At 41.4% G+C, this 17,641-nt stretch overlaps 2 protein-coding genes across 2 annotated transcripts; both read right to left on the minus strand.

The window, feature by feature from the left end:
* Positions 1 to 32: 32 nt before the first annotated feature.
* On the minus strand, positions 33 to 3,682 carry LOC119195832 (spexin prohormone 2-like). The gene is made up of 5 exons (XM_037451108.2): positions 3,461 to 3,682; positions 1,964 to 2,038; positions 1,844 to 1,892; positions 1,373 to 1,459; positions 33 to 687 (listed from the first exon to the last, which is right to left on the minus strand). Exons 1-5 carry the CDS (start codon positions 3,461 to 3,463, stop codon positions 596 to 598), a joined length of 306 nt encoding a protein of 101 aa, XP_037307005.2. The 5' UTR covers positions 3,464 to 3,682; the 3' UTR covers positions 33 to 595.
* A 635-nt stretch (positions 3,683 to 4,317) lies between these two features.
* On the minus strand, positions 4,318 to 15,966 carry tesmin (testis expressed metallothionein like protein). Its single transcript, XM_062562982.1, has 12 exons — positions 15,755 to 15,966; positions 15,589 to 15,666; positions 15,159 to 15,249; positions 14,971 to 15,075; positions 12,728 to 12,881; positions 12,119 to 12,147; positions 10,631 to 10,695; positions 8,368 to 8,439; positions 7,802 to 7,904; positions 5,999 to 6,121; positions 5,347 to 5,450; positions 4,318 to 5,006 (listed from the first exon to the last, which is right to left on the minus strand). Exons 1-12 carry the CDS (start codon positions 15,964 to 15,966, stop codon positions 4,814 to 4,816), a joined length of 1,329 nt encoding a protein of 442 aa, XP_062418966.1. The 3' UTR covers positions 4,318 to 4,813.
* Positions 15,967 to 17,641: the final 1,675 nt, after the last annotated feature.

Here is a 17,641-nt window from a genome sequence, read left to right on the forward strand (position 1 = left end):
ACGTATGAACGTGTCCATATCGAGCTTCCGTCTACAAAAAATGATGAATAAAGGATTGACACAAAGTCTCTTTACTCAACATATACACATATCTGGTTGATTACTTCATCTGGTGATTTAGGGAGGAATTAAGAGAAAATATTATGGCTAACATCATTAGTCCCATACAGGAGACGTGTGACCATCAGGTGTTCTCCGATCAAATGGCCCCCTCTAGTGGTGATGAGGACCCACTGCAGCCATAGAGGTCAAGACAGGAAACGTTTAAAGACCGTCTCCCAACATTTAATCAAAGCATTTAGGTTATTCTGTTGCTAAATATACAGCAAGCAGACATCTGTACACAAACAGTAATTCAAACGTGACTGTGCAACGAGGAAACTGTAAAACAGAGTGAAACATTCATTTACTGAATACACAAAGGCAGAGCTTTCACAGTAGGCTGCTGGTGTCCCTTTGGGCGTTGGCACCACATGTGTCTCTACCTGACACACCTGATAGAAAGTGGTCTGCTGTTGAGTAAATTGTGTGTGTGTGTGTGTGTGTGTAAGGGTTAGTGTGGTTCCCAGGTGTAGACAGGGGGACTCTGGGTGTCTCATCTCTCCTGGAGGTAGTGGATGAGGACTTTCTCTGACCTCACGATATGTCTGGGTTGACTGATATCCGGGGACTGCAGCTTTTGGATGCCTGCAGACACACACACACGCAAGATTTAAGTCGTGTCACCATAGTAACAAGTGACCCCAAACGACCAAAAAGGAAAACAAGGCCACTTGGTACACAAGTAAACATTGGCATGAATGCTTCTTCGCTGACAGTATTGTACAACGAGGAATGAGTAGAGCGACCCCCTCCCCCTCCTGATGACATTATATGGTGCTTTGCTTTATTGAACTTCCACACTAGAGTACTCTCGTAACCATTGATTTTCTCTCCCCACAGAATTGAAGCATTTCCGGCTGGAGTAAACAGAGTTGCTCGCCTGGCAAAGTTTTATGGCTGTGAAAAGGTTCATTTACCCAAACTTCAAAAGAAAAGCTAGCACTTAAGAAGGAGAAGAATTAGACATCTACGTGCAGTGGATCATTTTGTAAGTTTGTTAGCTCCAAGCTTTAGTCAGAATCTTTGTGATGGCTGCCTAGTTCTACTGATGCAGGATCACTGATCATGAATCAGCAGATTGTCCAATAAGAGGCACAAAACATGTAAATAAAGAGAGTAAAAAAGGGGTCACCTCTTTAGACATTATACATTAGCAGATAGACACACACAAATACACTGTACATCTGTGTGTAGATATGCTTGCCTCCCTCTACACACGACAGAATATCCCTCCCGTAATTGTGCGACAGCCCGTTCGTAACCGGCGTACCTCTGAGCAGCGCGTACCAGCCCTGCAGACCCTGCAGACCCGGCTTCAGGACGCTGTGGTCGTCCTCCGACACGAACCTCCTGCCATCTGGGGTCAAGCACAGCAGAAGGTACGGTTACACTGACATGCTGAGGTGCTGAGACTGTATCGATGGGGAGAGACGTCTAACTGATGATTGACTGATGATTCACTACAGAGTGGACGACACGGTGGCCGATAAAGAAAATAGCAAAGTCATCCGGCATGGGAATTAGATTATAGATGTTTAAGATACCAGACGCTGTACAGAAACACACTCCCTCTCTGCAGCACTTTGTCAAAGTTCACTGAAATCCAAAGGTTAGAGACTACTAGTATGTTCGGCCCAATGTTGGATAAATGTGTACAAAGTGACAGGGAGAACAAAGCATGTGACCTGAATATGTGATGTTAGCACACAACACAGACACAAAGCTTAGGGGTCACACTCACGTTTGCCCTTCAAGTACATCATGGACTGAGGACCCCAGTGGATGTTGAGCTGAGGGGAGAGATGACAACAATGAGACAGAAAGTCAGCAGAGAAGAACAGCAGCAGCTGGTGAGGTTTACCTTCTGTGGATGACAGGACCCAACCAACAGGGACAGGACCAGAGCACATGTCCAGACAACCAGGGCTTTGATCTGCTGCAACAAGAGCAGGCAAACACAGGTGGGATGAGCTCCCCAAGCAGCACACACAATTACAACATCCATGATGCAATGTGTTGAATGTTCACGGCCTACACATTCAGACAATGACTCAGAAACTATGAATATTGAGCCACTAATCAATCAAACTAGACTTAACTCCTCCCTAAGGCCGCATCTCCCTCAACTGTTAAAGGAGTAGTCGGGAGTTGGATCAGAAGTTTAACTGCATTTCTAAATAGATTCTGTGGTTTTCACATAATATACAATTTTCTTCCCTAATTTGGCAAAAACATCCCTCTTTAGTTGTGCACTAAAAAAATATGAAAAAGCTCCTTGAAAAGCCACATGTGTTATTTCAGAAGAAGTGAATATTTTATAAGGGATACACTCCCAATTTCAAACTCTTGCTTCTAACCTGTGTGTGGTTTTAGTAAACGTAGTGCAAGTTCTTTTGGCGCTAAAAGGTCGGTCCAATAAATTGAATTCAATGAAATACTAAATGAATTTGCCTCGTTTAACAGCGTTTGAGTACACGTACACAGAGAAACACAGAGTATGTTGATGTGCACACAGACACTCCCTGCATCCCGGACACGATGTGTGAAAAATAGAAAGCGGTGGTGCGACACGTGCTCTGTGTGACATGAAGGGAACACAAAGGTGCAGCCTAAATAACCAGCTAGAAGGGCAACGTATTACTAGGTGCCATGTTTTCATAGCTCGACTTTACATGCACATCTTGGATAATATATTGTATAATATTTTGTAGACAAAATATTACCCCTGAGTCTATATTAAGTGTCAACGTTGTATGATTGTCCTTCCTGCTCCGTATTGAAAACATTCCAAAATAGCAACTGTTGTTCAAATTGTCTAATATTTATTTCCATTTATTTCCAACACTTGTATTCTTGTAATTGATGAAACGATTTCAGAAATAATTTATGAAAAACTAAATGTTTCTGGTCACAGCTACTCTAAGACCTGCATGTCCCACCAGTTTAAAATGCTTACTTTGTTTCTTCTAGTAATGTATACTATAGAATAAATGATAAATCAATAAAGAAACTGTTTACTGAAAGAGAGATTGCATGTATATGAAAACAAATAAGTCTAGTTTATTAGGAATGAAATGATCAGTGTATGGCTATTCATTTTAATTTGAGTCATATGAAAGTGATTGCATCATTAATAATCATTACACTATGATTCTAGAGTATTCAATCAATCAATATTTAGACAAAGAAATGAATTAATATTTTTCTACAGCAAAACAAATTTACACAAATTGAATTCAACCAAATGCATTTCAAAACGTAGATTGCAATAAAATTCCAGAAAATAAACCTGTATAAAACAACATCAAAATGCAGAAAACCAACACAGAAGTTTCTGTAGAACAAAAGGTCCACTTACCATATCTGCTGCAGTGGGAGCAGCGTGTGGCTCAGAGCGATGATCCGGGCGACTTATATCGCCGTGGTAACAGGTTCGATTGTGCTCCCCATGAGGAACGGCAGGACTCCTGTTTACTGGAGGTTAAAAAAAAACTGCACAAAAACACAGGCTGACGTCACGACCGTGATCTGCAGCGAGGAACATCAATAGTGGGGCCCGCTGAGCTGGCCTTTGTGCTTGTGAGTGTGTGAGCTGTCGTCCCACTGAGTAACGGTATTAGCAAAGCATTTCACGGTGCTGATGTTTTTATTTCCAATAGAGGTTTCTCAGTACCACGAATTAACCTCATTTATGAAAGCTCTTACAGTGAAGCATCACTGATATGATTCTCTGCAGTCCACAGCCTCCACCATCCAATCCGCATAAACTGGACTGAGTGCAGGGCCGTACATGGAGACGAAGGTAAACAAACATATTGGAGAAACTTCACCAGGCGGCTTTTAACTGCTCCAGATGTTTGGATAGACCTTCTCATTCAATCCAATGAGAAAGTGTGTCCAAAATTTGGACTATTACCGTACTTTAGATGAATATACAGCACTGCTTTGAGTCCTGTTTATGGGATGGATCCCAGTTTGTGTTTGTGAACATCAGAGGATCCCTCTCCCTTGGACAATGAAAATGGATGTCATGTGTAGGAACCTTTTCCCCATGGAAGGGTTTTCGTGTTTTGGGGAGTTGTTCCTGTGTCAAAAGTCTGAATGTGAAAAAAAAGATCTGAGTCTGAAAAGTCAGTTTGGGGTTTGGCATCCACCAACCTGAGAACTTCTGTTTAGTCAAAGACACTTCTACAAAATCTAGATCTAAAAGCGGCTCATTGTAATCCATCGATTGATTATACACAAAATCAGTTGTGATGATTATATTCCAGTAGATCCTCCTGAATCCTACACTCTGGGCTTAAATAAGCAGATTGCAGTGTATTCAAGACAGCATACATCGAAAATGCAAGAAAAAAGCGTTTAATGTTTTTTACCTCAACAGGCGGACGTATCTCCCAAACAGTATGGAGAAGTCTTTAAAGCATTTAAAAGTGCAGAAAATAGAACTCAAAGAATAAAATATGAAATGGAAGCAGAATTACTTCTATATATTGTTCACACTTCAGCTCCAGACCCTTAAGGTTGGAAGCCAGTGAGACACCAGCTGGGTTTTCTTATTCCTATTTATTTAGGAAATTAAGAGTTTAACATTTCTCAGAACAGTGTACAAATATTAAACCCAATAAATAAACTGATAGACCTGTTCTAAAATGAAGCCACTCATCTTTGGCTCAGCTGTTTTTTGACCCTGAGAGGACTCTCACAGGTGTCACTTTGTGTCCTTCTTAGACGCGGCCTTGGCGATCTGTGCGAGACAGTATCCGAACTCCTCCAGCACCTGGAGCTCCGCGTGCACGCCGCCGCCGCCGCCCTGGGCCTCGCTCTCAGCCTCCTCGGCTTTGGCCAGCAGACAGCCGCAAACCGCCTCCACCACGGCCACAGTGATCACGGAATCAGGCGATCTGAGCGCACACACAGGGCGGTGTAAGAGTGTAACATACAAATCGCCACTTCAAACACAAGAAGTGTCCGTAGTCGGCGGGTAACTCGGCTCTATGACCTGTTGGAAGCATTCAAAGGGAATCGTCCTTGTATATTAAGCAATCCTAACTACATTTCCTGGGCTGAGTTTGTAGCTACAGAGCGATCCTCTTAACTATTAACGCCGTTAATAGATTTGTCGCGGAGGAGACGATTCATTTTCTTTGAGAGAAAGACCATTCTGTAATAACACATCTTGTGTTTGCATTCTAACAGCTGTGACTGCGAGGAGGGGCCCGGGCCCTGCTCCTTGGGACTCACTTGCTGAAGACGTCGGCGCTCTTCTCTTGGGGGGCCACATCGGACACTTCGTCGTAGTTTCTGCAGCCAAGACACTTACAGCTGGAGGTGCACATGATGTTGGCCTGCACAACCGCACAACTCACTCATTACTACTTCATCCATTCATTACAAATGGATTCAGCCAATACGAGTTTCTTTTCACCGTTCATGTGTAAATACGATCAAGTGTCTTTCTATCTGCTGGAACTAAACACCTAGGTCTCATAACCAGGAAATAAAAAAGAGAAATGAAATGTCGACTAACGTTTTTAATCAAATAGGTAAATTCACTGACGGTTAAAGAAAACGTTTCAAATACCAAACAAAGTACTCGCACATCTGAGAGATCTCAAATATCAAGAAATCAAATATGTCAAATATGAGAAATGGAGTTTCAAGGTTTGTGCTCAGAGGGAGCCGTTAGGAGCTGAGTGGCATTCATCCACATCCACTACGGCATTAACATTAATATGCAGCCCCTCAGTCTGGATACCATAGGGATCGGGGCTCAGCTTTGCCTGCAGTTTCCGTGTATCACACAATTGATTTCAAGCAAGAGTTAGTATAACGCCCTATTGATTTGTAATGAGCCTTCAACCTGGACTTTATTGGTGTGTGCGTGTGTGAGCACCTCGTAGCACTCGCAGTAGTTCTTGAGGCAGCCGGAGCGTTTGCAGCTGCAGCCTTTGTCTCCTCCTTTCATCCCACCGGTCATCTTCGACCTGAAGGCATCTGGGTTACGACCTAAACACGACTACACGAGGACAGGAGCAGCAACGAGGACATTATAAGTACAGGTAGGATGGTTTTAAACACAGTCCTGGGTCGGGGTGGCAACGGTTCTACAAAAGGAGAACATTTTGCATTCTGTAAAGCTCAGCCATAAGACAGAAGTCATTCCTGAAGTGAGCGTTGTGTTAAACAAAATGCTTTGTATCGTCCATAAGTGGGATTTCTGTTTTGTTTTCAAAAAGCTCTGTATTGTAAAAACCCCGTAAGACACGTAGATGGCACTTTTAACTATTTGTGAGAAGCTCTGATTTGGCTCAAATGCCAATTCTACTGGATAGGTTTTACTCTGATGTGAAACAATGTGTGTAAGAATAAATAAGTAGAATTACATTTTCGTGAAGCGTTAATAGACCTCTGGTGAGGTTGGATTAGGTGACGGCCGTGTTTTGTCATGTTGTTGTTATGCTTAAGCCTCTATGAAGTCAATGCGACTCGACACACTGTCCTCACAAGGGTAGAAAAAAACAAAAAGAGGCACAGCGGAGAGCGAGAGGCAGCATGTCTCCAGTAACTGCGCTGATGAAGCAGATCCGGTCCTGGCTCAAACAACGATTAGACTCCATCGATGCAGTTGCCACGTCTCAGCGTGTGACGCCCAAACACTCGATGGAGCTCCGCCGCGCGGCACCAGCACACACGCATACGCATCAGCAATAAGTTGGTCTTCACATCTGATACTTATTGGGTAATCAAAGTATCACTGGTTATGTTTTCGACTGCTATTTACGTCCCCAATTGCCAAAAGTCACACAGCGTTTCCAGGATAGCCTTTTGATGGATGTATTCTTCCCTGCACACTCAATTACTTAGCGCTTTCTTCTCTCGGTGGAAACACTGCCGGACGTCTACATTAATAGAAAACAAAAATGTGCAGAAGCGGGGATAAGAGCTAATGTGTTCAAGTCTTAAAACCACCAATCTCAATTGAAAAAGGTACATTTTTGTTGGTCAAAATGTCAACTTATTTGAAACAAAAGAAATACAGAAACGACACTACAGCAAAGTTTAACACAAGCCTGACTTTAACAGTTTAACTGTGACACTACGACAAAGGAAAAGACTTTCATTAAATGTTACTGCCCTGAGAAAAGCTAGTCAATGGTAAATTCCGGACTATAGAGCGCACCTGAATATAAGCCGCACCACCTAAATTTAGAACAAAAAAAAAGATGTGTACATATATAAGCCACATGCGGCAGTTCTTCACATTGCCGTCTCCAACGTCTCACCATTGATTCGTTAATGGCAGACAACCTAATTCAGCCACTGCACTGCCACGTAGCTAGAACGTATATGAAAACCTATATTTGACCTTATTTAGGCCTGATGAAACTTCCCTTATGGGAGATATTTGGTGGGCACATATTTTGCAGCCACATGCCATCGATCAAGGTTTATGCCAGACTCAGCGTAGGATTAAAGAACTTCAAAAATCTCAGTAATAATGAGGGTCTTAATTAGCCCTCAGTTTCCAACGTTGTGATCAGTCATCCCATATACTGTGTTTTCTACTTTAGGCTGTTTTACTCACGTGTAACAGTCATTACGGGGTTAATTTATTCTCACAGCTCCAAATGGAAGCCTTTCAGTAAATTGACACAGCATTCCGTTTGCTAAACATAAGCAAAGAAGCATCCCCAACCATAATCGCCTGGAGGCGCTTCGCTTCATGCTCTGCATCATTGTGGCAGTTGGAGCAGTCACAGTTTATGCACATCACTCCATTGGAGAAACACTCGCAGTAGCTGAAAGAGATACAAAAACATACATGCTAAACTACATCACATATCACACGTGTGTGTGTGTGTGTCGAGTCAGAGACAGCGTATCCACTTTACCGTATTGCAGCATCTCCATGAAACAAAGCATTAACAAAGACAAAAACACAAAAGTGAACCCTGTTCACCTGATATGCATAAATAACATCTGGCTATAGCCTCTCTGCACTCATTTTCCTCAACATAAAACATCTGACACCTTTTCATGCTGAACCAGCTTAAAATGCTTGCTGTATCAAACAAATAACAAAACGGGGCCACCCTTGATGTGATCGGTTGATTTGGACAATTTGACAGTTTGGTAGCTACGAAGGTTGCATCCTTAGCTGAATTATGATGGTCTTTTATTAACACCACAGACAATTAGTATGACTATCTCAGAGGACAATGCAATGTAATGAGGAGAGTCTTAATGAGTTGGTCTACTCACAGTTTGAGGCACTGGGATCTGGTGCAGTGACAGGGTTTCCTGGATTTCATCTCACACAAAGTGTCAGCGCTTCTGTAGGGACAAAAGAAAAGAAAACTGTATACAGACATTGAAATAATAAACAAGTTTACAATACAATAAATGCTGCAGTTCTGTTTATGAAAATAAACAGTGAAAAGCCTCCACTTAATCGTTGAATCTAGTTTAATTAACGGCACCAGCAAACAGAAAAGTTCAGTCTTATTTTGAAGCCACTGAGAGGCGTTCTGGGAGTTTGTTGTAAAGACCCCAGAACTGAAGTGATGTGATGCTTTTCTGGGTCTTAGTGAGGATTCGAGCTGCAGCCGTCTGATGGATTGACTTCTTACAGAGACATGTGAACACAGAGTTAGAATAGGCCAGTCTACAGAAGATGAATGCCTTCTTTTTCCAAATCCTATTGTGACCTCTAATCCATGATATATTCTTCCAATGATAATAGGCTGATTTTGTATTCAATTTTTAATTGACTGTTTTGATTGATTTCTGAATCCATAACTACAGCTAAATTTCCCACTTGGTTTGCTGTGTTTTCCACAAACGATTGGAGCTCTGACTTTCAATTGTCGCGCCTTGGCCCCAAAAACTATGACTTACAGTATGTTCTATTTTTGTGGCACATCCAATTGTTTATGTGATGAATGCATATACCCAACCCTTGTATGAGATTTTAGTCCAATGTGTGCATAGTTATGATATATACAGATAATTACTTTTTTATTTACATAAAAAAGTGGAAGTTAGTGGAAGCTAGTGGAAGTATGAAGATGTTGAACAGCTCCAGCATTGAACCTTGGGGAACACCATGTGTTATGTTAGTCCACTGTGATGTGAAATTAGCTACAGACACAAAGTATTCTTAGCCCTTTTTATGTTTAGTACTATGTCATGGTTGACTGTGTCAAATGTCACGTTGAGACAGAGATGCTCACGAGTCCCAAAGCTCGAGTCCGAGTCGAGTCTGAAGTCTTTCGAGGACGAGTCTGAAGTCGAGTCTGAAGTCACCGTGTGTTCGACTCGAGTCGCACTCGAGTCAGAGTCTCCAACTCGAGTCCCCATCTCTTATCAACGTCCCTTTTACCGTAAAAAAAACATACCAACAACTTTTTACTCCTCCTTTACTCTTTACTTAATGTTTTTTTTGTGGTTTTTCCCATAAAATGAAAATACGAAGCGTAGCCGCTAAACCGGAAGTACGTAGATTTTAACAGTAAGAATCGACGCAACCGTCTGTAATGACAGCGGTTACCAGGGTAACGAGGAGAAAAGTTCATGAACGGATATAAATAAATAATCCTGGTCTGACGGGATGTGTTAGCAGCAGTAGTTGACTACACACGCTGCTCTTGGCTCTGATATTTTTTGTCAACGTATTGTTTTGCTTCAGTGAGCAGAACAGAGACAGTTCGCAGAGTAAACGGTCCGCCGCTGGAACGCATACGTCCCGACGTCAGCGAACCGTCGGTCGGACCGCCAGCGGCACCAGCGGCACCACCGCCTTCCCGTCAGCGCCACCCAGCAGCGGCATTCGACATCTTTCTCGTGTGTGGCCGCGCGTGCGCAGCCAGCAATATGTGTCAATGTACGCGTTACGTAGGCAGGTAACGGAGGGAGCGATATAGCGAGCTCATCAGATTTTTCCTAAAATTAAACATTGTTCACGAGTCCCAAAGCTCGAGTCCGAGTCTCCAACTCGAGTCCCCATCTCTGCGTTGAGATCCAGGAATACTAATCATGAAGTCATGCCACTGTCTGTGTTTAAGTGGATGTTGTTGAAAATCTAAACAAGAACAGTCAAAGGTCTAATCGCAAGACATCCAAGCAGTTATTCATGGCCAAGAACTAGTTAGTAGGTGTAGTGTAGGACACTTTTTCAATTATTTTACCTAAAAAGGAAAGTTTTGATATTGGCCTATCATTTAATAAATAACTGCAGTTGTATGTGGGAGGAATTCAGACTTCCATGGCTGATAAAAATAGATTGTGTCATTGTATTTGAATTGATGTCATTTACAGGTGGGACAGATCATATCCTGTGCTTAGTGTGGAGGCATTTACTGCTTGTTTAATTTTGGTAATTTTATCAGCAAAAAAAAATGCTAGAGCCTGTTAGACGGTAGAAAACAATGCACGAGAGAATGGGTGAGAGAAAATATAACTTCATTTGAATATATTAATAAATTCAGTTGTCTGGTTCTATTTGCAGCACCCTTGCGGCCCTTACCGTGCTGGGGGGGCTTGAGGCGGCTCGTCTCTGGACTCATACAGGGGAGATCTCCTCTGCTGGTACTGGGGAAGGAGCATGAGGGAATAACAGTTATTCATGAATCGATCGCTCAGTGACTGTTGCGTCAACCTCGGTCACAAGCCGCACGGAGCACTCAAGGCCCGTACTCACCCCGGACAGTCGGAGCGCTCCCAGACTGCGGGGGGCGACGATGCAGCTAATGTTCATTCCACCCACAGGAGGTGCCTGGCATAAAATGTTTGTGGAGAACTCAGATGGCCCTCTCACTCGGGCCCTTTTTCAATATGCGTTCTTGTGTGGACTTTTGTTCTCGCCAAGTGAACGTCATCAGTCGCAGCCTGAGTACTGTTCAAATTCTAAAGTCCGCATCTGGCCGAGTCACCGGATGTGACTCCGCCCTCTCATTTTACCGGGAATGCATCGGAGCAGCCTTGTCTGTTCTTGTGAGAGCCAAATATCCCAGAATGCATTTCACCTCAGCAACGGGCAACAACGACAGGGGAAAATAAACAACTTCATGTCAAAGTTTTTAAATACTACTTTATTTAAGTAACGTAATGTAATTTTATGACTGAAGTTAGTTGTTAAAGCAACTTTTGTTTTATTAACTTTTATTTTTTGTTACTGTATCCAACCTCCTCCTCCTAAAATGATAAAGCTAATTATTTTATGACTGATTATATATATGGTGCTCAATATTATATACCATTTCTAATTTTAAATGAAAATGAGACAAAAGCTTGTTAATAGTAAAATATTTAAGTCAAAAACTAAATTCAAACGTATTAGCAAGACTAGCTGACGTGGTGAAGTCATCAAGACAGCTGCTGTTCCAAATGCAGAAATGACCGTTCTCCGTTCCCCGAACTTGCGAGTCACGACTCCCGAGTCTATTCTCGCGGGAACGCCAGTCCGTTCTCGCCGTCTCAGGTATTGAGAAAGGGTCTGTGACCACAGCTCCTAATCTCCCAGAGACGCAACTTGTAGGACAGTATGATTTATTGTTTGTTCATGCTTTACTTTACTTAGTGAAATGTGTCATTTAAATTAAGTAATGGAGTCTTATCCTAGGTTTATCTGAATTATTTTGGTTTGGTTTGAGATTTCAGCCGCATTTATTTATTATAACTTTAAGAAAGTGATTATCAAAATGTATTTGACTAATTCATGGGTTTTGCTTTGTGTTTGAAAGGTTATCAACCTGCTCTGTTCTGTCTGATCAACCAAACCACTCTTAAAAGAAATAAAAGATCATAAAATCAATAGTTCTCGAGTTGTCCTTTGCGTCCACCGGAGGGAAGGCGCTTTTCAAGTTTGGGCAGCGCCGTTGTCAGTCCGAAAAATCACACAAAACTTGACAGTGACGTTTAATATATAGAGCTGAGGCTCAAAGAAATGAATGAACTTTGAATATACCACAAAGACAGTTGACACATAAAAGTGGACCAAATTTTGGTTTCCTACCTGGCTGGGAATCCCCAACACTCTCATATCTGGTGAAGAAAAAAGAAGAGCGGATTACTACAGAGCACTGCAATTCAATTTAAACTATCTAAAGGGTAACCAGCTGTCACATAACATGTTGTCACAACATCTGAGTACACTGTTACTTCAACAAGGAGAAAACGTCCTCTTAGGCTGCGATTTTCCGGGGTGGTATGTGTGTGTCTGTGTGTGTGTCAATTCATGAAATTCGAATTTTCGGGTCCTTTTGTGTTGCTTGATTGTGCTCTTTTAGAGAAGGGTTGGTCAGAGTAAATTCTTTTTCATGACATGTCAAGAGTGTACAAAAAAAATAAAGCATCACTACTTGATAATCAGAACTGGTGTATTTCCTGTCTTTGGTCAAATAAGAAGCTGAATAGCTTTGTTGAGGTAAAGCCCATGCAACAGCTTTGACAACTCGTTCTATGGCTGGAAAAGCAATTGAAAATTGGCATGTGTGGAGCAGATCAAGCCCAATGGGGGAGTGTTCAATCTAGTTCTGGTGCTGCAGCCAAGAAGCTCGTGGCCTCGGTTACACTTGCATCAACAGAGGACATCAACGCGCCGTCTAACTGAACTTGTCCTCACCTTTCTGTTGACTGGGGGTCAGGGTGTGGAATACAGGCCGTACAGGCTCCACCCCTCCATCCTCAGCAACACCACAGAGGCCCTGCAGGGACGTGGGGAGACATGAAGGGCGAGAGTCGTTTAGTTCATGTGGAAAGGGTTCGGCAGCCCGTTTCTATAAGGGCTCGACTGGCAGAAATACCAAAGATTCTCTGTTCATGGCATTTCAAATGTGGGAATTTGCAGTTTGTTGGTCGTGTTCCTTGCAACTTTAAGTTGGACAAAACCTTTTTTGGTTTATTCTACATTTAGAAAACCAACACAGGAAACTGTAATGAGTTTATTGATTTGACTGATGTTTTTATAGATAAAATGATTTAAAAAATGTTCTCATGCATATGGTGTGAGTGTGCCACACTTATTATATATTGTCAAGTCTACTCATCACAACCTTTGATGTCCTTACCAGAAGTATTTTAAATATCTTACCTCTTAAATATCTATGGATGGTGTATAAAAGCACAGAATAAAAGCACAGAAATTGATGAGTTTGTATCCTTGTGGTTGAAATCCACTTATTGTTAGTCCCTTTAGATAAAAGCCAAATGACATGTAATGTAATGTCCATTTTGCTATGAGGCTACTCAGGATTTGAACTTCTATTCAAAGGTGGAGAGATATTTGATGGATTTTTCTGATGATGGTAATCAGAAAACAATCAGAAGTGTATTGCTACATATGTCAAGTAGGTGAGAGTGACCCTGGACTCTGATGTGCACGTTAAACGAGAGAAGCCAAATGATCGCCTGGTTGGTCATTTTTCCATTTTTCTGATGTTAGTCGCATGTAACGTGTGCCAAACATAAAACACTAGGGGACCAATGTTTTACCAAACATGTTTATATATAGTATTAAAAAATAGTGTGGATTTTGATTATTTAAGGATTTTTTATGTGTTTTGTGAAGACAACTTAATTCATTTCATCCTTTGCCTTTTTAACACCAATGGTATTTTATTGAACTCTTGTACAGTCCATGTCCCATCATCTTTTATGCAGTGACTTTTACAGATAGAGAAACTCATTCCCATCACAGCACGGTGCTAAGGCAAAGGCAGCACATTCCAACAACAAGGCATTGCAAAGTTGAATAATTTCTGTTAGAGGAACTGAATGTATTGTACATCCTTTACATTGTTCATTTTGTACACATGACATCCATTGCAGTCGGTCCATCCTGATAGAGGTATCCTCCTTTGACATTCTGCCTAAGGTTTCTTCCCTTTTTTCCCCATGGAGGGGTTTTCATTTTTGGGTTAGGGTTAATTTGTAATTCATGATTTTGCTTCACAAAAAGCCGTTAAAACCATCAAAACATGAATGGGATCATGGTCCCTCTGCTACCTACTGTCCACAACTGTAAATTTGGGATTTTTATATGTCAGATCTCTAAATAATAAAATGATCTTTTGTCTTAGGATTTGACCACTTTGGATAAATGAAGACTAATCAGCACAGAGATGTGGTTGTCTCTGGCAGAATGATGTTCTTTAATTGCTCTGTAATTGTATGACCTCACTCAGGCTAAGCAGGACCCCCCTCACTCAAGGGACGCTCCCTCCAACTGGTCATCCAAAGATTTCTCAGCCTTGATCATTTTAAGACAAAGAATATCTGTAGTCTATTCTATCTTCTACTCACACTTCACCTGTCCGACGCCTGGTTTTTAGCTTTATATCTTGGAGGCTGGTTTTCTTAGGAAAGCTTTTTTAACTGCCTTTCATTTCATCTTTCATTTAAACTAAGAGGAGGTAGTGCCCCTTTTAATCCAACCTGTCCTAACTGTCCTGGACATAGTTGCCTCCTGGAAAGACGAAGGGACATGTAGAACATCCAGGCCCTGGCTAAAAGAATCCACCTGGGCTTTTAAGAGCCTTTGGGAGATAATTTATGCAATTTGGAAAGATGCAAAGAGATTTATTTATTTATTGAGTTCAGGAAGCAACTTCTCCAACTGTAATTTAGCAAACTAATCTAATCCCACAATTATATTTAAGATAATGGGATCTATGGTTGGCATGGTAGGCAGTTTGTAAGCGATGTAAACCGCTTGAAAAAAAAAAGGAGGAAAATAAAGTTAAGGATGCGTTAGGAGGCAGGTATACATCATTATTTCATTAACAAAAAAGTTAACTCAATTGAACATCTATTATTTTTTATGTTAAATGGATTGGAATGAAAATGTGTGCTTATGGTAGAACTCACAGGCTGTGTGAAGCGGGATGTGAATTCAGTCATTCCCTCCTGAAACTGCTGACAGTCCGCTAGCTCTGGCACACTGACACCGGCTAAAGGATCATGGAAGTCTCCCTAAAAGACACATCAAAACAAATAAGCCAGGTATAGGTTGGGTTTTAATGCCGGAAGATGTTTGAGCGACCCTGGAATCTCACCGGCTTCATGCTGCAGAGAATGCGTCCATTGGTGGACCAGGGAGCAGAAACAGAGTTGTGTTGGCCACCTTTCAGTGGACCAGGCACTGGGCTGAGAACACAAAGACCGCCTGAAGTCACTTAACCACTCTACATCCTCAGGCACCTCAGTGTCACCAAATGTGAAGTGTTGCTGCCACTGTAACACTGGTATCATTGAAGTTCATAAAGATTATCCAAATTAAAGGGAAAGAATCCCAGTGAAAAGTACAGTAGAGTTTTTATGATGCTTTCAGCAAAGTCAATTCTGTCTGTGATGCTTCACATCAACACCACAGGGTACCAAAGTCAAGACAAGCTGCAGATTGGCACATTATATCATTTGTTAGCACCTGCCATTTGGTGTTAGTCAATTAGTTCAAAGGAGACTGTAAAATGAATGTTGACTTACCCATTGATGAGGTGATGCTGACTGGGTTGGGGCTCCGGGAGGAATTCTGAGTAGGTCAGCTGACAGGGACAGTGGAACCTGCAATCAAGACCTTAATCTTAATCCACAAAAACTATAAATCCACTGTTGATATATGGTGAGACATTTGGTCATTTTAATAAGGAACCTTAAAGCGACAGGGTCCATAATGCCTGGCTGAATAGCCTCCTGGTGGAGATTAGGGTGAGAAAGAAGCCCAGGCCCGCTGACATCTGAAGGGGATCCGGCCCACACGGGGAAGGTCCATGCAGGAACATTGCTGTCAACCGGAGAGCTGCAGGCGATTGAAGAGGCCCGTTTGTTTCGCTCTGTGTCCAGCTCTAACGAGGAGCTATTCATCCCGTCAGCTCACAGGCCACCTGCGAAATGACACAGAACATATTAAATAACAATTCTGAATAGACTTTAATGAGAAATTCCATTTTTTTAAATGAAATCCAAGTGCATGTTACATTGCCATGTTGTAACTTGCTCTCACTTTGGCCGTTTCCTTATTATCGAAATCTAACGTTAGCATAAGTGATCTTCTAATATCAGATCCCACACATAGATTTTTGTTCAAGAAATCTAACCTATTAATGCTTAATGTATAAGGTATGTATATACATTCATAGCCATGTCCTTATTTTACAAACATGGTGATATGTATCTTCATGTCGCCCTCGGGAGCGCCCGTTACATTAGCTAGCTGTAGCCAGTAGCAATTTAACAGTACTTATTTGTGTTAATTACCGTTGGCTAGCAACATATTGACAAGACCTTTTTATTTACAGCTGGTAGTCTTAACGTTATACGTTGGCGGGTTACTGAATAAATTTAAGTTGAGGTAGCAGCACATGTAAATGATCAGTGGGGATGTTTATGCTGCACCTTCCTGATAATGTAAGCTTTAGCCTTAGCTGACATATGCTAGCTAAAGTGGACATTACTCTGGTAACCAGTGACGTGCTAGCTAACGCTAGCTTCACTTCTGCGCGTTCTCCTTTTCAAGTTAAGCTGCGGTGGTTTTGACACAAACAGAACAAAGCAGTAACACATTCTATCAGACGTCTTAACACTAAACATTTACGCTTGAGCTGCTTACTTACTTTAGTGGACGTTTCTGTATGGACGAATAAATGGAGCCTTTCTCTGCGCTTTGAAGTGCCGGAGAAAGTGGTGCCTTCAAGTGCTTTAGGTCTTTATTGCACGTGTACAGTTCCATGCACGGTCTACCAACATAACATTACACACATTCAACCTATTAATGCCAGAGAATACAACAATATAGGTAAAAAAAAATAAAACGCATATGAATATTACCATTTTGATGATATGATATCAAAATATCAAAGTATCAAAATTATCAAAATTGTTAGTATCAAAATGATGATACTAAGCGGGACACTGCAGTGTATTACAAACATATTACATGCACTGCTGGTGGTTCCTGCTCATGGCATTTTTTCTTTCAAAAAACATATGTGTTTTTAAATGCATTTCAAACTGCAAAACATACAATGGAGTGGAATGTAAAAAGTTGAATTTGTGAATATAAAATCTGGAAATGTTATTCAAAAATTGATCCATGTTCAAGTTTTTACCTTGCAAAAAAGTCCAAATATAACATGCTCATAAAATAATGAAAAATCTTTGCACAAAATAGGTTTTAAGTAATTTCCCCATAACTTCTAATATTGACAATGGCGAAACAGTTTCTAGTTCAAACACCCAATAAGAAATTAATGCTTAACAGTATAACCATTCATCTCGTGGATTGTAATGATGCGTAGTTATGTAAATGAACCGAGATTCATTTGAGACAAATATTTATTGTCGTTGGATTTCCCACAACTTGACCTCAGTGACGTGTCTTCATAGACTGGTACAACGCTGACACCTGGTGGTGAGTTTGTGAAACTGCATTATAGAGAGATAGTTACTCAATAGCAATGCAGTAAGAGGAAAATATTTCACTACACCCACTGACCTTTATACGCATGTTTGATCTTTGTCGATGCCTAATAACGAATTC

Source organism: Pungitius pungitius, chromosome 6 (genome assembly GCF_949316345.1).
Source record: "Pungitius pungitius chromosome 6, fPunPun2.1, whole genome shotgun sequence".
Lineage (NCBI taxonomy): Eukaryota > Metazoa > Chordata > Actinopteri > Perciformes > Gasterosteidae > Pungitius > Pungitius pungitius.

Excerpts from the sequence above, each read along its gene's own strand:
- LOC119195832 (XM_037451108.2), bottom strand. Across the intron at positions 1,893-1,963 it reads GGTCCTGTCATCCACAGAAG|CTCAACATCCACTGGGGTCC; the intron begins GTAAACCTCACC and ends CTCTCCCCTCAG. Across the intron at positions 1,460-1,843 it reads GATGTACTTGAAGGGCAAAC|ATGGCAGGAGGTTCGTGTCG; the intron begins GTGAGTGTGACC and ends GCTTGACCCCAG.
- tesmin (XM_062562982.1), bottom strand. The coding sequence starts at position 15,966 with ATGAATAGCTCCTCGTTAGAGCTGGACACAGAGCGAAACAAACGGGCC. Across the intron at positions 12,148-12,727 it reads GACCCCCAGTCAACAGAAAG|ATATGAGAGTGTTGGGGATT; the intron begins GTGAGGACAAGT and ends TTTCTTCACCAG. Across the intron at positions 10,696-12,118 it reads TGTTGGGGATTCCCAGCCAG|TACCAGCAGAGGAGATCTCC; the intron begins GTAGGAAACCAA and ends CTCCTTCCCCAG.